Source organism: Nymphaea colorata, chromosome 6 (genome assembly GCF_008831285.2).
Source record: "Nymphaea colorata isolate Beijing-Zhang1983 chromosome 6, ASM883128v2, whole genome shotgun sequence".
Lineage (NCBI taxonomy): Eukaryota > Viridiplantae > Streptophyta > Magnoliopsida > Nymphaeales > Nymphaeaceae > Nymphaea > Nymphaea colorata.
In genome coordinates, this window is record NC_045143.1 from 20573304 (window position 1) to 20598669 (window position 25366).

A 25366-nucleotide genomic window follows, 5' to 3' on the forward strand; every position below is an offset into this window, starting at 1 on the left:
TTCGTCTTCTTCTTGTTCGTATTTCTACATGGTATCAGAGCCGTGAAGTTCCGGCGTTTCTGGTTTGTCTTTTGCCTGTGTTGGAGGAGGATTTGCCCGGCACTGTTCATTGACTCGCCCGGCACTGTTCATCGTCTCGCCCGGCACTGTTCATCGCCCGTGCCCGACGCTCGTGTCCGAGCTTCGCCCGACGCCCTTGCCCGACGCCCGTGCCCGACGCCCGTGCCCGACGTCCGTGCCCGACGCCTGAGCTTCGTCTGTCGCCCCGCCGCCGTCTCCGCCCAGCGCCGCTCAGGATTCCGCCGTCTCCGCCTAGCGACGACCGGCCCAGCGACGCCCTGATCAGCGTCGTTCCTGTTCAGTCGCTTCCGCCCAGCGTCGGCCTGCCCAGCGACGCTCTGTCCAGCGGCGTTCCTCTCTGTCATCCGACGCATCGCCCACCGCCGTGTCTTTTTCCGGCGGTCTGCTTCCGCCGGTGCGCCGCTCTGCTTGGTTCTGGCGGTCTGTTTCCGCCCAGCGCCGCGCCGTTCTGCCTGAGCGGCTGCCTCTCTGTTGCCTGCTCAGTTGCTTCCGCCCAGCGTCGGCCTGCCCAGCGACGCTCTGTCCAGCAGAGTTCTGCTTCGTTTTTTCTCCGGCGCTGCCTCTCTGTTGCTGTCTCTTCTGCCGGTGAGGTTTAGGCGTTCTCCATTTTGTCCTGCTCTATGCCTTTTTTGGTGTTGTATTGTGCTGTTGCTCCCTGCTGCCCTTGCTGCCTACTGGGCTTCAACCGTAGCTAGACTGGTCTGTGATTATGGCAGCCTCTTCCTCGTCAACCGTCAACACCAATCCCACTGAAATAAGGGCTTTTCGAACTGAGAATGTTCCCATGCAGGTCATCACTCTTCGCCTCACCAAGGATAATTATTTCTCGTGGTCGCCTGCTATGACCATGGGGATTGCTGGCCGTGGTCGCATGGCCTATATTGATGGGAGCAACCCCGAACCAGCAAGAACAAGTGATGTGTGACATACTTGGTTTCTTGAGGATAATCAAGTGAAAACTTGGATTGTCAATTCCGTTTCCGCCGATATTCAGCCCCTTATCCTTCGGAAGAAGACTGCTAGAGACATGTGGGTGGTCCTCGAGCAAATGTATGGCCAAAAGAATACCGCAATTCGTACTTACCAAGTAATGAAGACAGTCTATGGCATTCGACAAGGGACCTCGTCTGTTGCAGAGTACTATGGGGCTTTGAAAGCCAAGTGGGAAGAGCTTGACTATCATTCTGATATTCCTTGGCATTGTCCCCATGATCAGGCGCTCTATGTTGCTCATGAATGGGAAAACAGGGTGTTCCGATTTTTAGCAGGTTTAAATGATGAGTTTGATGGTGTTCGAAGCCAGATTTTGAATTCAGGGGAGGTGTCCAGTATTGAAGATGTGTACTCCTGTGTTGAAGCGGAAGAACAGAGAAGACTTGTTACAAAAGAAGGGAAGAGGGAACTTGTGCCCTATAACGAGAGATCTGCTCTCGTGAGTCGTGGTCCTGGCGGCCCATCTAGGTCTCTTCGCCGGTGTACTCACTGCAAGAAGACAGGTCACACCGTGGATTATTGTTGGGATCTTCATCCAAAAAAAAAGGAAAACAAAGGGAGATCTTCGATTGGGAGAATGCCTGTGTCTGAGGTGCAAGCCTCTAGTGGAGAAAAAGTCTCCATTTCTGCTGACCAGCTTCGTGAACTAAGGGCTTATTTGGGCAAGCTCGATGTCAACAACACTGAGACCTCAGAGGGAACTACAGCTAATCATGCTCTTGCAGTTATTGGCAATCAAGGTAACTCTTCTGTGGGGGAATGGATTGTAGATAGTGGTGCTACTCATCACATGACAGGTAATCCAAAATTGTTTCATAAGATTGTGTTGGCAAGAATGTGACGCGAGAGAGAGAGAGAGAGAGACGGCACACGCTTTCGATGATCGGAACAAGAATGTGATCCATGGGCTCGCTCCTGCCAACACAATCCTTCACGTACTTGTGCAGAAAGAGAAGTGCGTCATCCAAAGGACCTGGGGAAGCCGAAGCACATAATCGTCGTTATACACAGACGTCGCACGCGCAATTAGATATAGAGAGAAGGGGTGGAGGCAAACCGTCCGTGGAAGGAAGAAGACCACTTCCAGACTTCCTCCCTGACTTCAAATCGGTGCGAGAGAGCACGGCGTCCAGCTCTCTCTGGCGAGAGCCAAGCAACGCATCCAACGAGCGACCAAGCAGCGATGTCGACACACTGTTCCAATCGGCCTCCCATATCTGGTCTTCCATTTATCGCTCGAGCATCCTCCAAGAACGACGAAACTTGTTTACGTTCGCCCCCGTGCACGGTTTCTTGGATATGGGGGTTTCAATGCAAAGGAGAAGGAATGCGAAGGTCCTGCGGAGACTTCAATTGAATAATCGTCATTCGATTTTTTAGTCGGTGTTCCGTCGGCAGGTTTTCAGCAGTTTTGGAAGAAGGCAGGGTCGGGAGGGGGACGGGTTGTGGGTCCTCCAAAACACGTGTTGATACTGGGTCCTTGGGTCCTTAGGAGACCCGAGACCGTGACTACGCTAACTCTTTCCAACTCTTTTTCGACACAAATATAAATGACACTGTTGGGTGAGTGGGTTTTTCATCTTTCAAAGGCCACTCAACTTTTTTAATAAAAGGGTGCTTTACGGTGTTTCCTTTTTGTCATACTTGGTCTTGCACATTAAATGTTTTTATTTTGCAATACAGATATTGATGCTAAAAAATTCAAAACAAAAACCGACTATTTATGCTTCTATCTCAACAAAAAATCAATGGCCTATTTTGCTGGAGATGATGAGGAGGAGATTATCAAGCTAAAAGGGTTACTGGCTACAGAATTCGACCTCAAAGATCTTGACAAGCTAAGGTATTTTCTTGGTATGGAGGTTGCTAGGTCTAGTACTGGTCTTATACTAAACCAAAGGAAATATACATTAGATCTGCTGGAAAAAACTGGTAAATTGGGATGTAGACCTACTCCTACCCCTTTTGACACTGGGCACAAGTTGAGTCTTAGAGATGGAGAGCCTCTCTGTGAAGAAGACAAGGGAAGATATCAACGTTTGGTTGGGAAGCTAATTTATCTTACCCTCACGAGACCTGATATCACCTTTGCGGTGAATGTTTTGAGCCAATTCATGCATGCGCCAACCGATGCACATCTGAAGGTTGTGGACAGAGTGCTATGCTACCCGAAGAAAAATCCTGGCAAGGGACTCCTGTATGTGAAACAAGAGACTGTGGAAATCGATGATGCGGATTGGGCAGGTTGTGGTAATACCAGACGATCCACTACAGGGTACTATGTCTACTTGGGAGGAAACCTTGTTGTATGGAGGAGCAAGAGACAGGATGTTTGCTCTAGATCCAGTGCAGAGGCAGAATATAGGGCAGTTGTTATGGGAGTGTCAAAGTTATTATGGTTGAAAATATTGTTGACTGACATTGGAATAGAGATTGAATGACCTATGAAGATGTACTGTGATAACAAGTCTGCAATCAACTTAGCCAACAATCATGTTCTTCACGACAGAACAAAACATGTTGAAATTGATCGTCACTTCATTCGGGAAAGAATTGCTGCGAAAGAGTTGATCTTACCTTACATGAAGTCTGAAGACCAATCTTCGTCTTCTTCTTGTTCGTATTTCTACATGGTGAGTGGCACCACTATCCACAATCCATTCCCCCACAGAAGAGTTACCTCTGCAAGAGCATGATTAGTCTTTGTCTCATCTGGTGTCTCGGCATGGTTGACATCAATCCGACCCAAGTAGGCCCTCAGTTCACGAAGCTGGTCAGCAGAAATGGAGACTTTTTCTCCACTGGATTTGGGCATCTCAGACACATGCATCTTCCCAATAGAAGACCTCCCTTTGTTTCCCTTCTTCTCTGGATGATGATCCCAACAATAATCCACAGTATGACCAGTTTTCTTGCAGTGAGTGCATATGCGAAGAGATCTGGTCGAGCCTCCAGGACCACGACTTACAAGAGCGGATCTCTCATGATAGGGCACGAGATCCCTCTTGCCCTCATTTGTAACCAGCCTTCTCTGTTCTTCTGCTTCAACATAGGAGTACACATCTTCAATACTGGGCACCTCTCCTGAATTCAGAATCTGGCTTCTAACACCTTCAAACTCATCATTTAAACCAGTATTGAAGATGTGTAATCTCAGGCCAGTCCAACAAAGGGCACGGGCGGCGGTAAAACACGGGCGGAACCGACGACAACGGAAAGTACCAACGGAAGCAAAGAGCAAGGGCGACGTCAGCAGCGGCAGCAAGGGCGACGTCAGCAGCGGCAGCAAGGGCGACTTCAAGGGAGCAAGTCGCGGCAGCAAGGACGACGTCAGGGAGAAGGTCGACGGCAGCGGAGCAAGGGCGATGGCGGGTGGAGGAAACACCACGGCGGCGGCGGTGATGGCGCACAAGGCAACGGCGACGACGCACAGGGTGACGCAGGCGGTTGGAAAGGGCGACGGCAGCGGTGGTAGTAGCAGCAGCAACAGCGGGTGGAGAAAACACCACGATCACCAAAAACGTCCCAACCTCGTTGGCTCTGATACCATGTAGAAACACGAACAAAGAGAAAGAGAAAACGAGGAACACGATGTAACGTGGAAAAACCCTCAACAAAAGGAAAAAAAACCACGGATGAGGAGGAGCTGGTGCCCACTAGCCGCCAGACTCTCTCTCTCTTAAGATTCCATTAACCTTAAAGATTAGGGTTACAATGATATAAGTATGCCCTAATTAGGACATACTGGATCGGGTCCAAGACCTGGACCCATACACCAATATCCGTCAACATTAATGAAAGCACTTTCTCTCCCCTAGATGCTGGTTGTAATAAATCCAATGGTCTATAAGTCACGCGGGAGTCAACACAAGTGCATAGATAGGTGTGAAGCAATTTCAAGTCTTGGTAGCAGAAAGATGTGTGTGTGTGTGCATAGGTGCTTCCTCTGCAGTCCCATCGATTTGAATTTAATCATGCAGCTACATGGACAAGAGAAAAGCAGATATACTAAGCATGCAATTTTTTTAATGAATAAACATTTTAAGGTAATTGAGCATGTAAAGAAATTTAAGTTTCCAAGACAATTATTAGTCGCCCTGCTAATTAAGCAAAATGACATAGTCTCTATCTTTGATGATCTAAAGTGTGGACTTGCATAACATTTCAAACTACATGATCACTACAAGATGTTAAGTTTCCAAAGTGTCGTTAATAAGATGACACACAATTAAAAGTTTTAATGAAAAAAAAAAATTGACCAAGGCATGCCTGAGCGACATGGTGTATAGCGTCAGGGGTGGATTCAAAAAACATACAATAAGGTCAGGGACTTGAAAAACTCAAATGAGCAATACCAATCTGTGTGTGTGTGTGTGTGTGCATGTGCATGTGTACCTATGTTGCACGCATGTGTGGTAGCGAATACCTTGAGTTTAAGAAGCAACTTTTCAATCTGGACAAGATGCACGGAACACCCCAAGTGTCTAGAAAAGGATTTGAAAATACTCATAAATTAAAGATTTTGAGAAATACAGAAGGTTTATCTATTTGTGACCAATATAGAAAGTGTCTTGGTGTGTGGCCTTTGAGCCAGCTTTGAGCAGTAGGGACATCCGAATCAATACTAGAATACAGTTCAATACTTGAACCTGCGGCCCAAGGCATATTTTCTATATTTTCTATAAAAGAGGTATACTGTAACACCACAAGTGTGTGGACTAGGACTTGAAAATAGTCATAAATGCAGTTTCCTACAGTACAAACCAAGGCCAATTGCAAGTGTAGGTTAGAATCTCCGATACCCAGCACTTCGGTCTAAGAAAAATAGATCTTGACAATGATTCTAACGAGACATCTAGAGAAAGATCAGACACATGCACTTCTTGCAAAACACATACCATGGAGAAATAAAAGACATGCATCAACTTGATGAGAACAAACACGACGAAGAAGAGCTTCTGCAAGGAGAAATTCCTGACCTGAAATAAAATCTGGATGTCCACTAGATTGAAGAGAGCCATCCACCTGTACCAGCAGCTACCCTTCTCCTTCAGACAAGCTTCAAAGTTCATGTCAATTGTACTTGAACCAGACTTTAATTTGAATGTGCACTCAAGGAATTTGAGCAATAACCAGCCAATTTCATAGCAGGTGCCAATTTGCAGGCACTTTTGGTACTAAACTTGAAGTGCACCCAAGTCACTAACAGACGAATAAGCTCTACATAACTGCAAATGTGAAAAGAAAAGAACACCACAGCAACAACATACAACACTAACGTTCTTGACGAGCATGACAACTTAATTGAAATGAAGGCACCATACTTTATAAACACAAAAATCCCTGAAGAGACCTCCAGTCCATGTTAGTTGATGAAATCAGAACTACATGCAACCGATCCACCTGATGCCTACAACTGAAACCCGACCAAATTGTGGCACTAAAAACCTCCCAATACATTACCTAAAGCCGAAGTCAAGAGAAGCAGCAAAACAAGGTACTCGATCAGCAATCACGAAGTGGATTGGGGAAAATACCTGCAGATACTATGATATAAGTCTTCCCCATGCAGTCGATGATTCCAAATTAGGCGTCCTTTTCATCGACCTATTATTGTTAAGTTTGTGCATATGGGGATCGGGTCTGTTCAGACCCGATCTACTTCTTTTATATCCACATGCCTAAGAATACTAGGCGGTGGCATTCTTGTAATATTTTATATATTTTTGTACAAATCTGTTGTAACCTAATTAGGTTAATGTTTTTAATAGAGATTAAGGATTGCAGGGCTGTATTGGCCGACTGCATCTCTTCCTCCATCGCCTTGCTTTCTATCCTCTCTTCTCAATCTATCTTATTTTCAGCCGGAGAGACATGATTTAGTGAAGATTCTTACAATTATTCCATGTCGATGGCACTGTATTCACTTATAGCTTATAAATTAGCCTCAATCTATTGTACCAGAGACCATGAAAAGAAGAACAAACCAAGAGTATCTCTATCCGATCAAGGAAGTCTACAGTTTGATCCACATGTTCCCCATGCTGTCAAAGATGCACCTAGAACACCTACGCACATGCTTTTATCTAGGTTAACTATTTCTAAGCAACCAGCGCTTTAAAACACCTTGATTATCATGATAATGAATCACTTATGCAGTTCTGCAATTGGAACTGAGGTGCCTAGTGGATATCTTCATGAGTCGCAATCATGGAACAAAATGACCATTTTAGAACTTCAAACAATGTCATTTTTTGAAAGTCTTGCAATATCTGTGACACTGGAAAGAAGCAACAAAAGCACTCATGGCTTGAATTTTCCTGGTAAATGTACATGCACAAACAGATGGAACAGAAACATGTCATCTGCTCCGATATGTGGAGAAATAAATCTACATACACATGCAAGTGCAGGTGCAGATGCAGATGCATGTATATAAGCCTGCGGAAACATAGAGAAGCACAGAAGACTGACCTCCATAGTTAGGAAATACTAGGTCAACAAATAGGTCAGACTTGCAATATCTTGAGCAGAAAATGATTATTTGAAAGCAAATCAAAACATGTGAAAGCCATGTAAGCCATACAATTAAGGCAAGTACAACAATACTTTAATCCGTTCAACATAGCATGGGGCAAGCCTCAAGTACCTGGATTTACAATCTTAAAAGAATGCTGGAAAGTAGCAGCAAAATATATTTTAACGCTTATCTCGCAACATGTACTGTGCATGGTCTACCATCAAGAGGACGATGATTGACGACCAACAGCGTAGATTATCTTTAAGACATTACTTGTTTTAATGTTTCCAAACCACAAAAACCCAATAAATGACCATTATGAACAACCAACCTTCCTACAGACATAATAGATGAAAGGCGTGCAATTGACACAGTAACAATCTTCAGAAATTTTTGAAGCCTGTAGTGTTTATCTGGAATTGTCACAGAATTTAGAATCTATTCATAAAAAGTATAAACATGTAATGAACACACATAGTTTACATATACAAAGTAAAACGACATGCACATTCTTAGAACAATTTAAGCATGTTAACAATTGCAACTGATGATCAGTAAAGCAACTTCATTTGCAGAAGGAAAAAGTACTACATCCAGTTATCACATAGGAACTGAAAAGCAACTTTACATATATAGATTTAACAAACTATTTAGCACAAGAATTCAAGAAATAAGCCACTTTAGGAAAATAAACATAAGCAGAACATAGTATGACGAAACATCTATTCGTTGTGGTATAATAAAACTAATTAAATAATCTAATAGCCGCTAGCAACAGGGAAGCACCAGTATATCCTGATGCCAGGGCAAGTTCATAACATCTAAAGGAAAAGTAATATCCCTACAAGAAATAATGTTTTATTCAAGATTCAAAAGAGACCTCATTTGGAACCCTGAACCACAACTACAGATGTCTCCAAATTCACCTCTGATTTTTTATAACGTGCTTAGGAGGCAATTGATGGTTCTAGAGTTGTACCTTATGCTGGGAATTTGACTACAATATCCTGCCCCAATTTAATGTCAGGCATTCAAACAAGGTGTTGCATGTGCCAATCATCTGTGTTTCCCATTCAGGAACACCAGCCCAGAAGTTGACACCCCCTCCAGTTCATGGTCCTCCTTCAGTTCTTCGGGTTAGATTTCCCTCAATTGTATTATTCACGATTATGATAAGTTCTGAACCAACCAAAACTAATTAACCACCTCGAAAAGTTTCATTGTTTTACATGTTCAGATGCATCTGTCAACTTAGATTATGGCAAATTCTGATACCAAAACAGAAGGAACATAATTATTGACATTTATTGTATTGATTGCTTGCAATGGCATTGAGTGGATGATGTAAGAAATGCTTAGACAAACCTGAAACCAGCATAGCAACCATTTAGAATCATTGGAAAGCATATTTGCTTTATACAACTGAATTTGCTCAAGCACTTCACGTTCTAGTTATGTCATTTAAAAACAGAAAAATATGTCATGTGCAATATGGAGTTACCTACTTCTGGCAATCTACTTCCAGAAAACTCGAGGGAAACAAGTCCACGGACTAGGGCGCACCACCCAAGTGAAATAAAATGATCTACTTTCCTTGTGACAATCCCCACAAGATCATTTGCAAAAGCAAGGAAAAGCTCATCGTCTTCAAAAAAGTCGTTGAACAATGCCCAACATTTGCTTGAACCTTTTTGAACCCTTCAGCTTGACTGCCTGTGATGACACAACGCTTTAGACCATAACGATTTACCACAAAGAAAACAATTAAAGTCAGAGTAAATTAGTGGCCTTCTAGAATAAATGTTTCAAAATCAAAGACATCATTGAACCTAATGAATAAATATGAAAACTATTTAGTAATGATATGCTGACAGTCAATGCACATAGAAACAGTTCACAAATATAAAAAAGACCATAAACCATGTAGATCCAAAAGCCAGCAAATTACACCGTCTCCTAGAACATGAACTAGAAATGCTTGTGAAACTACACTCATTCTTCAACACAGTGAGTAATCCATCTTGCTGAAAGATGAATCATTGGTTACGAAGCAGTAATCTTCATCTTTAGAACCATTCTTCAAATGACCAATAAATCATGTTGGTCAAAGTTAAACTGTTTACATAGCTTAGAGACTACAAGCATAGAGTCACAACATGATTTATTGGTCATGATTTTCAAAGTTAAACTGTTTACATAGCTTGTTCTCCTTCCATATTTTTTTAACTGCAACATAGTATAGTACTCAAAATGCAGTTAAATATCAGGCACCTCAATCTTCAAAATTGCAAAATTCTCTTCGAAATGCATGCTTGAAACAAAACATGAAAGGGGTGGAAAGAAACAATACATCCTCATCACACAATCGGAGTCCTCCCAGCACCTTTGCTTCACCACCATGCATGCATGGATGCATGGTTCGTCTCACACAAATATTGATTAATGGCTCATGTTGGCTTGTAGATGAACTTTCAACTTCAAAAATTGCACTGGAACATTGATGCATAGGAGGAGGTGATAAATGCTCCTAATCCCTTTCTTCACAACCCCCTAGCTACCAATTTTAAGAGAAAATACAATGCATGCAGAATCAATGATCAAATCTTTATAGATCATCCTATTGCCTCCTTGTTCTGCTGCACCATCAACAATTATGAAGACAGGTAGAGTCTCCCCCACAAAAAAGCATATTTAAGTGTCCTATGCACTCAAGAGAGAAAGGGGCTAGCCTTTTCAATAAATAAGAGGCTTGAAGTGAGGCTAATTTATAAGCTATAAGTGAATACAGTGCCATCGACATGGAATAATAGGTCGATGAAAAGGACACCTAATTTGGAAAGCATATTTGCTTTATACAACTGAATTTGCTCAAGCACTTCACGTTCTAGTTATCTGTCATTTAAAAACAGAAAAATATGTCATGTGCAATATGGACTTACCTACTTCTGGCAATCTACTTCCAGAAAACTCGAGGGAAACAAGTCCACGGACTAGGGCGCACCACCCAAGTGAAATAAAATGATCTACTTTCCTTGTGATAATCCCCACAAGATAATTTGCAAAAGCAAGGAAAAGCTCATCGTCTTCAAAAAGCCGCTGAACAATGCCCAACATTTGTTTGAACCTTTTTGAACCCTTCAGCTTGACTGCCTGTGATGACACAATGCTTTAGACCATAACGAATTACCACAAAGAAAACAATTAAAGTCAGAGTAAATTAGTGGCCTTCTAGAATATATGTTTCAAAATCAAAGACATCATTGAACCTAATGAATAAATATGAAAACTATTTAGTAATGATATGCTGACTATCAATGCACATAGAAACAGTTCACAAATATAAAAAAGACCATAAACCATGTAGATCCAAAAGCCAGCAAATTACACCGTCTCCTAGAACACGAACTAGAAATGCTTGTGAAACTACACTCATTCTTCAACACAGTGAGTAATCCATCTTGCTGAAAGATGAATCATTGGTTACAAAGAAGTAATCTTCACCTTTAGAGACATTCTTCAAATGACCAATAAATCATGTTGGTCAAAGTTAAACTGTTTACATAGCTTAGTAGAGTCACAAGAATTCTCTTCTTTGGTCCCGTGAGTGCTACTTGAGCCTATTGCTGAAAAATTTTATGAAGATAAATACCGAACACCAAACTTAATCAACCATCCATAACATAATATCATGTCAACCAAGCAAAAGGAAGACAATGGCATGTCAACAATGTTTCTTCTTCCTCACTTGAGTTGTCTGAACAAATTCTTATTTAATGATCTCAAGCTGCAAATAACTTGGCATTTGGCATTTACAATGACCAAGGAGGAGGGACATTTCCAACCAATGAGGGCAATATTTAGAACAATAGTCAGGACATGCTTCTTATATAAGAATAGTTTGTTTATATTTTTATATCTTATTTGAATGCAAAATATTTCTAAGAAAGTAAAAATTGTTTCAGAACCTACCTAATTCAAATGCATTCCAGACCTCGAATGGAATGCACGACCATATTAACTTGCAGTAATATTAGTATAATGTATAACATGCTACGGACACACAAAAATGTATTACAATGAGAAAATACTGTTGTTTGCTAGTGATAGTCACAAATGGAGGTGATACCTGAAAATATTGCATTCTCAATGACAAAAAAGAATTACATCACAAATTGAGCTTCATACCTAAACAAGTTTAATTATACAAACTCAAATGCAAATCCCTATCTAAAGTTTTCCAATTAATCCTCAAATCCTGAAAAGCAACATAAGATCATAATTAAGTACACAACAACAACTAACCAAATCTAAACAACAAAAGAATGTGCGTAGACAATGACTCACATACACAAGACACATAGTCGATCCTCATCCAACTCCAAGGCCACAAGGCAATTCAACAACATGCAAAGATCGTTTGAGCGAGTGTCTCATCAAGAACAGAAATGCGACTCACCTTCGACCATGTCGTGGCACTGCGGCAGCACATGAGCATCACGCTTCTGCCACTTGATGATCGCCTCATCTTTCCAAACCCTATTGCCACTCCAAATCGTGACGACTCCGCCGGCCAGAGCTGACGTCATCTTGCCGGAGAATGGGGAAAACACTTGGACCTAACCATTTGAATTCCAAGAAGTCGCACTACAATCTTATGCTCCAAAGGGTGACGCTGAAATAGAGGAAAAAGTTAGAAAGCTGACCAATTTAAGGAATTAAAGAATAATGCACAAATAGTAAGTTGAAAATCTTTTTTCACATCATTTAAAATGTAAACGCTTCAAATTGCAAATGAGGATCATAAAACTCCACAGTCCAATGCAGCCACTGATGTTTCATCTTTGAAGGCTCATTGACTGTGTATCACGCACTGCTTGTTCTCCTTCCATATTTTTTTGTCTGCAACATAGTATAGTACTCAAAATGCAGTTAAATATCAGGCACCTCAATCTTCAAAATTGCAAAATTCTCTTCGAAATGCATGCTTGAAACAAAACATGAAAGGGGTGGAAAGAAACAATACATCCTCATCACACAATCGGAGTCCTCCCAGCACCTTTGCTTCACCACCATGCATGCATGGATGCATGGTTCGTCTCACACAAATATTGATTAATGGCTCATGTTGGCTTGTAGATGAACTTTCAACTTCAAAAATTGCACTGGAACATTGATGCATAGGAGGAGGTGATAAATGCTCCTAATCCCTTTCTTCACAACCCCCTAGCTACCAATTTTAAGAGAAAATACAATGCATGCAGAATCAATGATCAAATCTTTATAGATCATCCTATTGCCTCCTTGTTCTGCTGCACCATCAACAATTATGAAGACAGGTAGAGTCTCCCCCACAAAAAAGCATATTTAAGTGTCCTATGCACTCAAGAGAGAAAGGGGCTAGCCTTTTCAATAAATAAGAGGCTTGAAGTGAGAAACAAAACAAAGTGAAGATACCGATGTAGAAGAAGTAGCAGCAAATATAGATGACTATAAAACTCTAGTATACACATGCATCCTTATATACCTGGGTATAGCCATGACATGTGCAACTAACGTATCTGCATTTAAATAGAATCACAAGCTCAATGAAGAGAACACAGACAGTTAACAATCAAACTGCAACTACTTTAACTAAGACTCAAACAAGCATGGCATTTTGAACCACGAGCACTACCCTCAACCACGTCCCCACTATACTAAACTGCTGCAAAGAAGGCAACAAGAAGAAAATTCAATTTAAAACCAAACTTTCACGCATCTCGAACTAGATCAAAACATCAAGAAAATTCAATTTAAAATGTGTTCTTCACAAAAAAAAAAACATAAATCTCATAAGGACAACCAAATGGATCCATGTTGGACTTAGAGAAACTCGATTGGCTGTACAGAAAATGATGAAGGACATGCACATGGGAGATTCAAGCTCGCTCCCTCTCTCCCATACCCTCCACACCCCTCTCCTTTAGCACCCACCTAGCCAAGCTGAATCCCTACCAAGTCCCTAAGCACCCATGCACGTTATGCCTCCCTCCTTATTCTCACCCTAGAGGTCGCACCACATCCCTATCCTCGGACTCACCAAGGACTCCAAGGAAGAGTGACACCTCAAGTTCCTTAAGCAAGGACCTAGTGGCTCGGCAGCCGACTCCTTTCCCATAGACATGAAAAGGCTTGAGCCCTAACTCTACAGGAGACCCAAGTGAGCAAGGGCTCGAACAAAATAAGGCAATCAAAAACCTTACTAGATAATTTTCCTAGCAATAACACACAAATACATGCAAAATCACAATTCTCCCCACTAAACAAAAAGTCTAAAACTGTGTAGGTTGGAGTATTGGCTTTGATATGGATAGAGAACCCTAAATAAATAATAATAATAATAACTAGAAAATTTGTAAAAAGTAAAATTGAAAAATCCGTTTCCTAAATAGAATTCAAGAAACAAGAAATAGAGCTCAGTTTACCAAATTTTTGTTTGTGAGAAATAGAAACAGTGAAAAGTTTAACAACAATATATCAAACTACTCAAAGTTCAAAAAAAATTTGAAATTTTGTCGGCTCATTTTCACACAAGAAACTTCAAACCAACAATCAAACCCAAATTCAACTTCATCCCAGATCAGAACGTCATAAGTCTTCTGACTCTAGAATGATTTTTGTAGTTTTTACAGGTTTGCTAATCATGGTTAGACCTGTCTTTGTAAAGAGTTGATACCAAAACTAAATGTTGTATTGACTCAACACGAAACAGATGACCTTCAAAAATACTGAATGCTTATGATATAAGGAATGTCAACGACCGAAGACAAATAACGAAAAAACAAATCGATGACTAATATATGTTTGCAAAATCATTCAACTAACTAACTAGGTTCGACCCATTCAGAAAGGCTTGACTAATGAAGAGAAACAAACACACAAAGTAAATACCAAGGCATAACAGCTCCAACATTCATATACATTCTAAAATATAAATCGGTGTAACCATGCCATGCGCAACTAACATACATATTCAAAATCACAAGCTCAATGAAGAAAACACGACACTTAACAATCAGACACCAACCACTCTAACTAAGATTCAAACAAGCATGAAAATCAAAAAACTACCCACGTCCCCACTGGTTTAGACTACAAATAAAATATGCACCTAAAGAAGGCCAGTCAAGCACCACAAGAAGAAAGTCCGAACAATTGACCTTCAACAATAGTCTCACATGATGAGGACTCTAGTTAACTGACACACTACATGAAACTAACTCTAAACTGAGCACGGCCATAGGCTGGAATCACATGGAACATAAAAAAAGATACAAACTGAACCTAGGTCTCAAAGTCTAAAGACTCTAAACCTGTTTGGCACTCACCAATGAGACCTGACCTTACACGATTCCAAATGGAACCAAGTCCCAACCCGTAAAGAGAAAGTTCAATGGAGGACCCAGCAGTGTGGTGGACAGTGTGCTCGATGATGCTTGAAGATGGAACACCTTCTCTTACTCTCACTTTTGACACTTGAAAATTCTTTACGCCAGCTAAGAAGAGCAAACAAGAAGGAGGGATAAATAGAAGGAAATCTACCACATGCTGGAGATGGGGGGTTGTTAAGATGAATGGTTAGATGGCTATGTGCCAGAAACACCACAGGGCCTTCTCAAGCATATCCAACATTTTAAAACAACTAAACGTAGCAAGACTACAAGAATGTAGTTAGCTAGTATAAGATTATGTAAATGAAAAAAATCAAATCAAATAAAATCAAGAATCACATTTCAAAAAAACTACTACCTAAACAGCGATGAGAAATAGGACCCATGAGTGAGGAGAGGGGATTAAGTGTGATGCCCATCCAATTTGTGTCCATAAGGGAAACCAAATAAAATCACGTGCTTACCCATGTTCTCTCTTAGTTTCCTTATTGCTCATCCACATCATCCCAACTTATCCAACATATGTCTACCTAGAAACCAAACTCAACTAAACTAAGAATCAAAATCAACTAAAATCAAACTAAACTAAGAATCAAAATCAACTAAAATCAAACTAAGACTCATGCAATTGACGACGCTTTAAAAATTTCACCAAGACGCCCTAGGGACTAATACCTCTACACAACAAGTTAAGACATAAAGATAGCTCAACTTGCAATGAGATAAACAGGCATATATATATATATATATATCATACATGTACATACATAATATATTAAATAATATGTGTCATATAATATAGTATAATTATATATAATATATGTCATATGCATATTATATATATGTAATATAACATATATATCATACATACATATTATAATGTACACTGTATACATGTACATGTGTAATAGCTAACTAAAGGATCTATTCAACTAATCTGACACTAATGTGATACAAGAGAAACTGAGCATCAAAAAGTGAGGCGAGGCGTTAATCTTCTCATGAGGCGAGGCGAGACGAGGCGTTAATTGAAGCGTAAGCTTCAAGGACAAATTTGTGAATTATATAATATTTATAAAAATAACAACAAAACTGAAAAAAATGACTACAATACTAAGCAAATAATTAAAGAACATTACATGCAAACAACAATAATTTGTAAATTCAAACAAATACAATGTCATATAATTAGCACATAGTGTAACAAATATTAACAACAAACACATAATGTAACAAATATTAACACTATATGACAAATTTGAATTATTAACAAGTGACAACAATAACATATTAACAAGCAACAACATATTTATAAAAAACAGCATAAACTAAGACATGTAAAAAATTTGAATGAAAATATAATAAGTTAAAGATGCATTAGATGCACAAGATGATGGCAACGGTGGGTAGATTGTCTACTTACGGTTCAATATTTTAATCTTTATCTGTAAGACACAAATTTGGATGGTCACCGACTCACCAACACGATCAACCTATGCAGTTAAGCAAAGCAAATCTGATTTAGGATAAAATAGACCACCCAACATCACTTATAATAGTGTTGTAGTCTTTTGCTGCTCAACGCCACTTGCAACAAATGGCAACATTGGGCATGAGGACCACCATCCATGAACACGTCCAACTTCTAATGATGGCAAATGATGACAAATGGCAAAAAAAAAAGGATATGACTGCAAAGCGTCGGCCCCGAAGCTCCCTTCGGCCTCCCCCTTTCTCTCTCCCACCACGAAAGAAAGAAGGCATGAACAGCCGAAACTCCCCTCCGCCTCCCCCTCTCTCTCTCTCGGCCACGAAAGAAAGAAGGCATGAAGAGCCGAGCAGTATCAGACACCTTACCTCGAAAGGGCAGAGAAAATAGCTGATGGATTTTTGACGTTGGAGATGGCTCAAGGCGTTTTTTAAAAAAAACGTCTTGAGTCGTGTTTTTTCTCCATGAAGCGTACGCTTCTTATAACATTGTTGAGCATCATGCTCGTCTAAAACCATGAAGGACCTGAGGACATAAAACCCAAAACTCATGCAACTTCGATGAATAGAACCTTTCAAAAATGTCACAGTTCAAAATGGAATACAAAATTGATTGGTCCTTTTGAAAAGAGATAAGAGGTGTTCCATGACAGACTCAACCCTAAGTCAGGGTTATGTTAAAGACACTCTGTAAAGATGGAATAATGGGTCAGGCTTAATCACTTATCCCAAATGATATGCATCTCTTGAGACAAAGAAATGAAATTCGTCACACTCAACATGAGTTACTGGGTTCGAGGAGTTTCATCTATTCCAGGAATGGACTAATGGTTTGGTAATGGAATGGCCAACATCTTTCAAGGCCAAAGGGAATTGGGAATGAAATGACAAACATATTTCAAGACCAAAGGAGACTGGTTAGTTCCTCCTATGACTAGAGATGTCAAGTTTTTAGTTTGAAATAGTTCAAAAATGATCAATTTAACTAATAAGCATGAGTGCTCGTGTTGTGCAAATAATATAGCCTTCATTTACACATAGCACCTACCGTACAAACATTAGGATTCATTTCGCGTCAATGTCGTCAAATCTCTAGAAGGGACGCCTTTCAATTTCCAAAATATGAACATAAAGGAATCATCCTCAGCATCTTAGGTAATAAAAAATAGGAGAAGGTATTGACCCTAGGACCGCACATCTACCAAAGATTTTCACATTTAATTCCTGCGAGTTCAGCCTTCATGCCTTTCATCTCTTGGCAACACCTTTTGCTTTTTTTTCTTTTTTTTTTCTTTCTCTTGCATTCAGCTTTTGCCTTTAAATTGTTTTTTTTCTTGATTTTTTTTTTAGGCCGACCTTCACCTTTGAGGGAATACCTCACCACCCCAAAGGCTACTACGAAGCTCCACCGCTTTGGTGGTTATGTGTAGCTTTGTCGCGTATCCAACCCGCTTCACCTTGTGGGTTTTCGACGAGCCAAAGGTTCATAAGTCGTTATCTTCGCGGTATAGACATAAATCACCTATATGCCTACCCGGTACTCTTGATTACTGACCCAGAGAAATGACTACACAAGCCCCGAGACAATCTCTCAACTCTCATTTTGCTACCTACCAAGATCTTACAAAGCATTTTGGCTTCTCTCTCAAGATATCTTCCTGCTAAATCCTTGCAAATGCTTGATTACCAGAGTCAATAGCATTTCCTAGTCTCGACTTCCTCAACTTCATAGGACCTTTCCTTAGTGCTCATATTCAAGATCTTTTCAATTTTCCTCCTCCACTGTTTGGCAACAAAAATTTGAAAATTTATCCTTCTGCTCACGGAGGTACTAAGAATAAAGAAAAGCCACATCATTGAGTGAGAAGACACTTTTAAAATGTTTTTAAGCAAAACTGAAAATTATCACTTTTACAAAAATTCTTAACATCAAATGGTATATCACCAAGAGGAAGGAATTCTACTTTAAAGAAGAGGATGAACGCAAAATAGCATAGGTTGGTTGGGTAGAAAGATGAACTTCACCAACTCTCCTAGGGGCTTCTATACGAAAGGCATTTTCCATGAATGTTTGAGTCCTCAACTGATTGAAAGTTTTACAAATGGTTTAGGTTAAGCTCTTATCTTTCCCCAAATGAAGCCCGGGATAAACCAATCCTATGTGATGGGTTTTGCAAAATCATCAAGTGCATGATAATGACAACTACAGGATTTGACTCTGTTAGACTCTAAATGTACTACTATCCAAAGTCTTGTCCCCTGGTTACATAAGGACTTTGCAAAATATGTTCTTGACCACAAACTAATAAAGCATTAGCAAAAAACATCCACACACAATGTCGTCATACATGGAGGTGTCATGGACTTGACTTTATTTATGTCATCTACTTACTCCTTACCATGACTTTATGCTGCCCTTCCTTTGCATGATATCTTGACTTGATTCCTGTTTGAGATATCTATGAAACCCCTGAACCAAGCTACACCACTTAGAGAACTGATTTTCATTCGTTGACTACAAATGATAACCCTAGAGTTTAGCTTCTACCCTGTGAAACATGACCAAGCGACGAGGCGAATCTCAAAACTCTTGAATCCATGTCACAGAAAAAAATTATTAAGCTAACAACTGAGGAAACTGTTTCGCCTGAAACAAACATAGACTTCCAAAATTTCCTATCCACAGCAACAACATACAACACTAACGTTCCTGACGAGCATGACAACACTTAATTGAAATGAAGGCACCATACTTTATAAACACAAAAATCCCTGAAGAGACCTCCAGTCCATGTTAGTTGATGAAATCAGAACTACATGCAACCGATCTACCTGATGCCTACAACTGAAACCCGGCCAAATTGTGGCACTAAGAACCTCCCAATACATGACCTAAACCCGAAGTCAAGAGAAGCAGCAAAACAAGGTACTCGATCAGCAATCACGAAGTGGATTGGGGAAAATAACTGCAGATACTATGATATAAGTCTTCCCCATGCAGTCGATCATTCCAAATTAGGCGTCCTTTTCATCGACCTATTATTCCATGTCGATGGCACTGTATTCACTTATAGCTTATAAATTAGCCTCAATCTATTGTACCAGAGATCATGAAAATAAGAACAAACCTAGAGTATCTCTATCTGATCCAGGAAGTCTACAGTTTGATCCGCATGTTCCCCATGCTGTCAAAGATGCACCTAGAACACCTACGCACATGCTGGTCATCTAGGCTAACTATTTCTAAGCAACCAGCGCTTTAAAACGCTTTGATTATCATGATAATGAATCACTTATGCAGTTCTGCAATTGGAACTGAGGTGCCTAGTGGATATCTTCATGAGTCGCCATGATGGAACAAAATGACCATTTTAGAACTTCAAACAATGTCATTTTTTGAAAGTCTTGCAATATCTGTGACACTGGAAAGAATCAACAAAAGCACTCATGGCTTGAATTTTCCTGGTATATGTACATGCACAAACAGATGGAACAGAAACAAGCCATCTGCTCCGATATGTGGAGAAATAAATCTACATACACATGCAAGTGCAGGTGCAGATGCAGATGCATGTATATAAGCCTCCGGAAACATAGAGAAGCACAGAAGACTGACCTCCATAGTTAGGAAATACTAGGTCAACAAATAGGTCAGACTTGCAATATCTTGAGCAGAAAATGATTATTTGAAAGCAAATCAAAACATGTGAAAGCCATGTAAGCCACACAATTAAGGCAAGTACAACAATACTTTAATCCGTTCAACATAGCATGGGGCAAGCCTCAAGTACCTGGATTTACAATCATAAAAGAATGCTGGAAAGTAGCAGCAAAATATATTTTAACGCTTATCTCGCAACATGTACTGTGCATGGTCTACCATCAAGAGGACGATGATTGACGACCAACAGCATAGTTACTTGTTTTAATGATTCCAAACCACAAAAACCCAATAAATGACCATTATGAACAACCAACCTTCCTTCAGACATAATAGATGAAAGGCGTGCAATTGACACAGTAAGAATCTTCAGAATTTTTTGAAGCCTGTAGTGTTTAACTGGAATTGTCACAGAATTTAGAATCTATTCATAAAAAGTATAAACATGTAATGAACACACATAGTTTACATATACAAAGTAAAACGACATGCACATTCTTAGAACAATTTAAGCATGTTAACAATCAGTAAAGCAACTTCATTTGCAGAAGGAAAAAGTACTACATCCAGTTATCACATAGGAGCTGAAAAGCAACTTTACATATATAGATTTAACAAACTATTTAGCACAAAAATTCAAGAAATAAGCCACTTTAGGAAAAGAAACATAAGCAGAACATAGTATGACGAAACATCTATTCGTTGTGGTATAATAAAACTAATTAAATAATCTAATAGCCGCTAGCAACAGGGAAGCACCAGTATATCCTGATGCCAGGGCAAGTTCATAACAGCTAAAGGAAAAGTAATATCCCTACAAGAGATAATCTTTTATTCAAGATTCAAAAGAGACCTCATTTGGAACCCTGAACCACAACTACAGATGTCTCCAAATTCACCTCTGATTTTTTATAATGTGCTTAGGAGGCAATTGATGGTTCTAGAGTCGTACCTTATGCTGGGAATTTGACTACAATATCCTGCCCCAATTTAATGTCAGGCATTCAAACAAGGTGTTGCATGTGCCAATCATCTGTGTTTCCCATTCAGGAACGCCAGCCCAGAAGTTGACACCCCCTCCAGTTCATGGTCCTCCTTCAGTTCTTCGGGTTAGATTTCCCTCAATTGTATTATTCACGATTATGATAAGTTCTGAACCAACCAAAAATAAATAACCACCTCGAAAAGTTTTATTCTTACATGTTCAGATGCATCTGTCAACTTAGATTATGGCAAATTCTGATACCAAAACAGAAGGAACATAATTATTGACATTTATTGTATTGATTGCTTGCAATGGCATTGAGTGGATGATGTAAGAAATGCTTAGACAAACCTGAAACCAGCATAGCAACCATTTAGAAACATTGGAAAGCATATTTGCTTTATACAACTGAATTTGCTCAAGCACTTCACGTTCTAGTTATCTGTCATTTAAAAACAGAAAAATATGTCATGTGCAATATGGACTTACCTACTTCTGGCAATCTACTTCCAGAAAACTCGAGGGAAACAAGTCCACGGACTAGGGCGCACCACCCAAGTGAAATAAAATGATCTACTTTCCTTGTGATAATCCCCACAAGATAATTTGCAAAAGCAAGGAAAAGCTCATCGTCTTCAAAAAGCCGCTGAACAATGCCCAACATTTGTTTGAACCTTTTTGAACCCTTCAGCTTGACTGCCTGTGATGACACAATGCTTTAGACCATAACGAATTACCACAAAGAAAACAATTAAAGTCAGAGTAAATTAGTGGCCTTCTAGAATATATGTTTCAAAATCAAAGACATCATTGAACCTAATGAATAAATATGAAAACTATTTAGTAATGATATGCTGACTGTCAATGCACATAGAAACAGTTCACAAATATAAAAAAGACCATAAACCATGTAGATCCAAAAGCCAGCAAATTACACCGTCTCCTAGAACACGAACTAGAAATGCTTGTGAAACTACACTCATTCTTCAACACAGTGAGTAATCCATCTTGCTGTTTACGAAGCAGTAATCTTCATCTTTAGAGCCATTCTTCAAATGACCAATAAATCATGTTGGTCAAAGTTAAACTGTTTACATAGCTTAGAGGCTACAAGCATAGAGTCACAAGAAATCTCTTCTTTGGTCCCGTGAGTGCTACTTGAGCCTATTGCTGAAAAATTTTATGAAGACAATTACCGAACACCAAACTTAATCAACCATCCATGACATAATATCATGTCAACCAAGCAAAAGGAAGACAATGGCATGTCAACAATGTTTCTTCTTCCTCACTTGAGTTGTCTGAACAAATTCTTATTTAATGATCTCAAGCTGCAAATAACTTGGCATTTGGCAGTTACAATGACCAAGGAGGAGGGGCATTTCCAACCAATGAGGGTAATATTTAGAACAATAGTCAGGACATGCTTCTAATATAAGAATAGTTTGTTTATATTTTTATATCATATTTGAATGCAAAATATTTCTAAGAAAGTAAAAATTGTTTCAGAACCTACCTAATTAAAATGCATTCCAGAACTCGAATGGAATTCACGACCATATTAACTTGCTGTAATGTTAGTATAATGTATAACATGCTATGGATACACAAAATGTATTACAATGACAAAATACTGTTGTTTGCTAGTGATAGTCACAAATGGAGGGGATACCTGAAAATATTGCATTCTCAATGACAAAAAAATAAAATTTTTTTAGCTGGAAAAATATCAGGTAGATTCACGATATTGTCAAATTCATTGTTCAAAAACTCACTTAGACAATGCGTTGACTCAGCTGGACACATTGATATATTGATGACCGACACTCAATCATGTTGAAATCTACAACTGTAAAGTAGCTAAATGATCTGGTTCTTTGTTATTACATGAGTACATATAACTTAGTTATGGCTTTACTTGATATTAATTTGATTTATTTTGAAATTAAACAGATAATCAGGTCATTCTACAACCTTTTCATATTTCGTTGACAAGTTATCTATTGTTTTTCAAAAACAATCTACCCAGCATCAAACTTACTTTTTTTAAACTAAAAAATAGCCTTTCAATGTTTCATTTTTAACTTATAATCCTCATTTGTTTGCTTTAAACTACTTAGAAACTGCAGCAGGGGAGGCATATATGGGCTGGTGCGGGAAATTGCTCACATCAGACCACAAAAAATTGCTTTCCTACATTAATACCTCATGGCCATTTTATTATTTACATACTGGTTTCCCCTTCAAATTTGATGTATTAGTTGCCGCTCAGCCAGAAATTCTAGCTCCGGCAATGAAAAACTGCCTTATGAACGTTGAAATCTCTAATACTTTTTCATTTGACGGATTCTTCAATTGTACTTTAATATTTTATTTCTTGAAGGCTTGTTTTTCTCATAAGATTGTGTGCAGAACTGTTCCTGAAAGTTCATTTATGGCTTGAATCTTCTCTCTCTTTTTTTTTGGCATTTTAATGTACATTTAAGATTGTTTTTAAGCTATTTTCTGTTTGAAGCCTTGAGTTTTTCAAACTTCCTACAAATTGAGAAGAAGTTTTAGCACTAAACTTCATGGTTCCCTCCCTTTTGGGTTTGGAGGAGGTGAACCACTAGTTAGTACGAAAACTCGGGTTTCATATATTTCCCTCTTATTCTTTAGATATTTCTAATTTGTTGAAGTACTGAAGTTTTCCCGAGGACAACAAGAACCCGGGCTTAGTCTGTGTCTCGTTGAAGGGCTATCCCCATCAGAAGAAGATATGGGTTTCATCTGCCCATAGCCTCTCCTGCTTAAAAACTAAACCTGAAATTTCAGATGGTGCAAATGGTGCATAACAACATAATCAGGTACTTCACAGGATTGAAACAGTGATTCAACTCATATGTACCCTATGACCATCCATGAAGATAACAATTCCTTTAACCAAAATGTGCCCTAAGCTTTCTTAGTCATGCAGGTCCACAAGATCACTTGCTTCAAAAAAGGCGATCAAATATCGAAATTCTCTCCATCCAATGACGCGAGAGAGAGAGAGAGAGAGAGAGCACAGGATTTCGATGATCGGAACAAGAATGTGACGCGAGAGAGAGAGAGAGAGAGAGAGACGGCACACGCTTTCGATGATCGGAACAAGAATGTGATCCATGGGCTCGCTCCTGCCAACACAATCCTTCACGTACTTGTGCAGAAAGAGAAGTGCGTCATCCAAAGGACCTGGGGAAGCCGAAGCACATAATCGTCGTTATACACAGACGTCGCACGCGCAATTAGATATAGAGAGAAGGGGTGGAGGCAAACCGTCCGTGGAAGGAAGAAGACCACTTCCAGACTTCCTCCCTGACTTCAAATCGGTGCGAGAGAGCACGGCGTCCAGCTCTCTCTGGCGAGAGCCAAGCAACGCATCCAACGAGCGACCAAGCAGCGATGTCGACACACTGTTCCAATCGGCCTCCCATATCTGGTCTTCCATTTATTGCTCGAGCATCCTCCAAGAACGACGAAACTTGTTTACGTTCGCCCCCGTGCACGGTTTCTTGGATATGGGGGTTTCAATGCAAAGGAGAAGGAATGCGAAGGTCCTGCGGAGACTTCAATTGAATAATCGTCATTCGATTTTTTAGTCGGTGTTCCGTCGGCAGGTTTTCAGCAAGGCAGGGTCGGGAGGGGGACGGGTGGTGGGTCCTCCAAAACACGTGTTGATACTGGGTCCTTGGGTCCTTAGGAGACCCGAGACCGTGACTACGCTAACTTTTTCCAACTCTTTTTCGACACAAATATAAATGACACTGTTGGGTGAGTGGGTTTTTCATCTTTCAAAGGCCACTCAACTTTTTTAATAAAAGGGTGCTTTACGGTGTTTCCTTTTTGTCATACTTGGTCTTGCACATTAAATGTTTTTATTTTGCAATACAGATATTGATGCTAAAAAATTCAAAACAAAAACCGACTATTTATGCTTCTATCTCAACAAAAAATCAATGGCCTATTTTGCTTTCATCCTAACCATTGGGCCAAGTTTCTTAAAAAATCAAGAATATAAATGACATTAACAAATAATGGCCCATAGCTTATAGAGTGAAGTGGGACACCCAAAGCAGGGCCACCTAGTTATGAGACAGCAGGGACTCAATACCACACCTATTATATCATCTTTCACAAATTTTAAACAAGTAAAAAAAGAATCAAATGTAGTTATCACTCATGGAACA

General features: G+C 39.8%; 1 protein-coding gene across 27 annotated transcripts in view; it reads right to left on the bottom strand.

The window, feature by feature from the left end:
- The window catches only part of LOC116255718 (uncharacterized), a 45183-nt gene extending 20408 nt beyond the window's left edge, over positions 1 to 24775 (bottom strand). For 4 of the 27 annotated variants that reach the window (XM_050078552.1, XM_050078549.1, XM_050078543.1 and 1 more), the window contains exons 1-4: positions 24456 to 24775; positions 24271 to 24371; positions 10534 to 10744; positions 6054 to 6133 (exon numbers count right to left, since the gene is read on the bottom strand). In XM_050078552.1, coding sequence (XP_049934509.1) covers positions 6054 to 6133; positions 10534 to 10744; positions 24271 to 24371; positions 24456 to 24627 — 564 coding nt within the window. In that variant the 5' untranslated portion in view covers positions 24628 to 24775. Of the gene's footprint in view, positions 1 to 6053; positions 9308 to 10533; positions 10745 to 12050; positions 21269 to 21373; positions 21510 to 21647; positions 21859 to 24268; positions 24372 to 24455 lie in introns of all 27 variants that reach the window. The other 23 variants (XR_007573739.1, XR_007573742.1, XR_007573740.1 and 20 more) reach the window with 19 other exon arrangements.
- Positions 24776 to 25366: the final 591 nt, after the last annotated feature.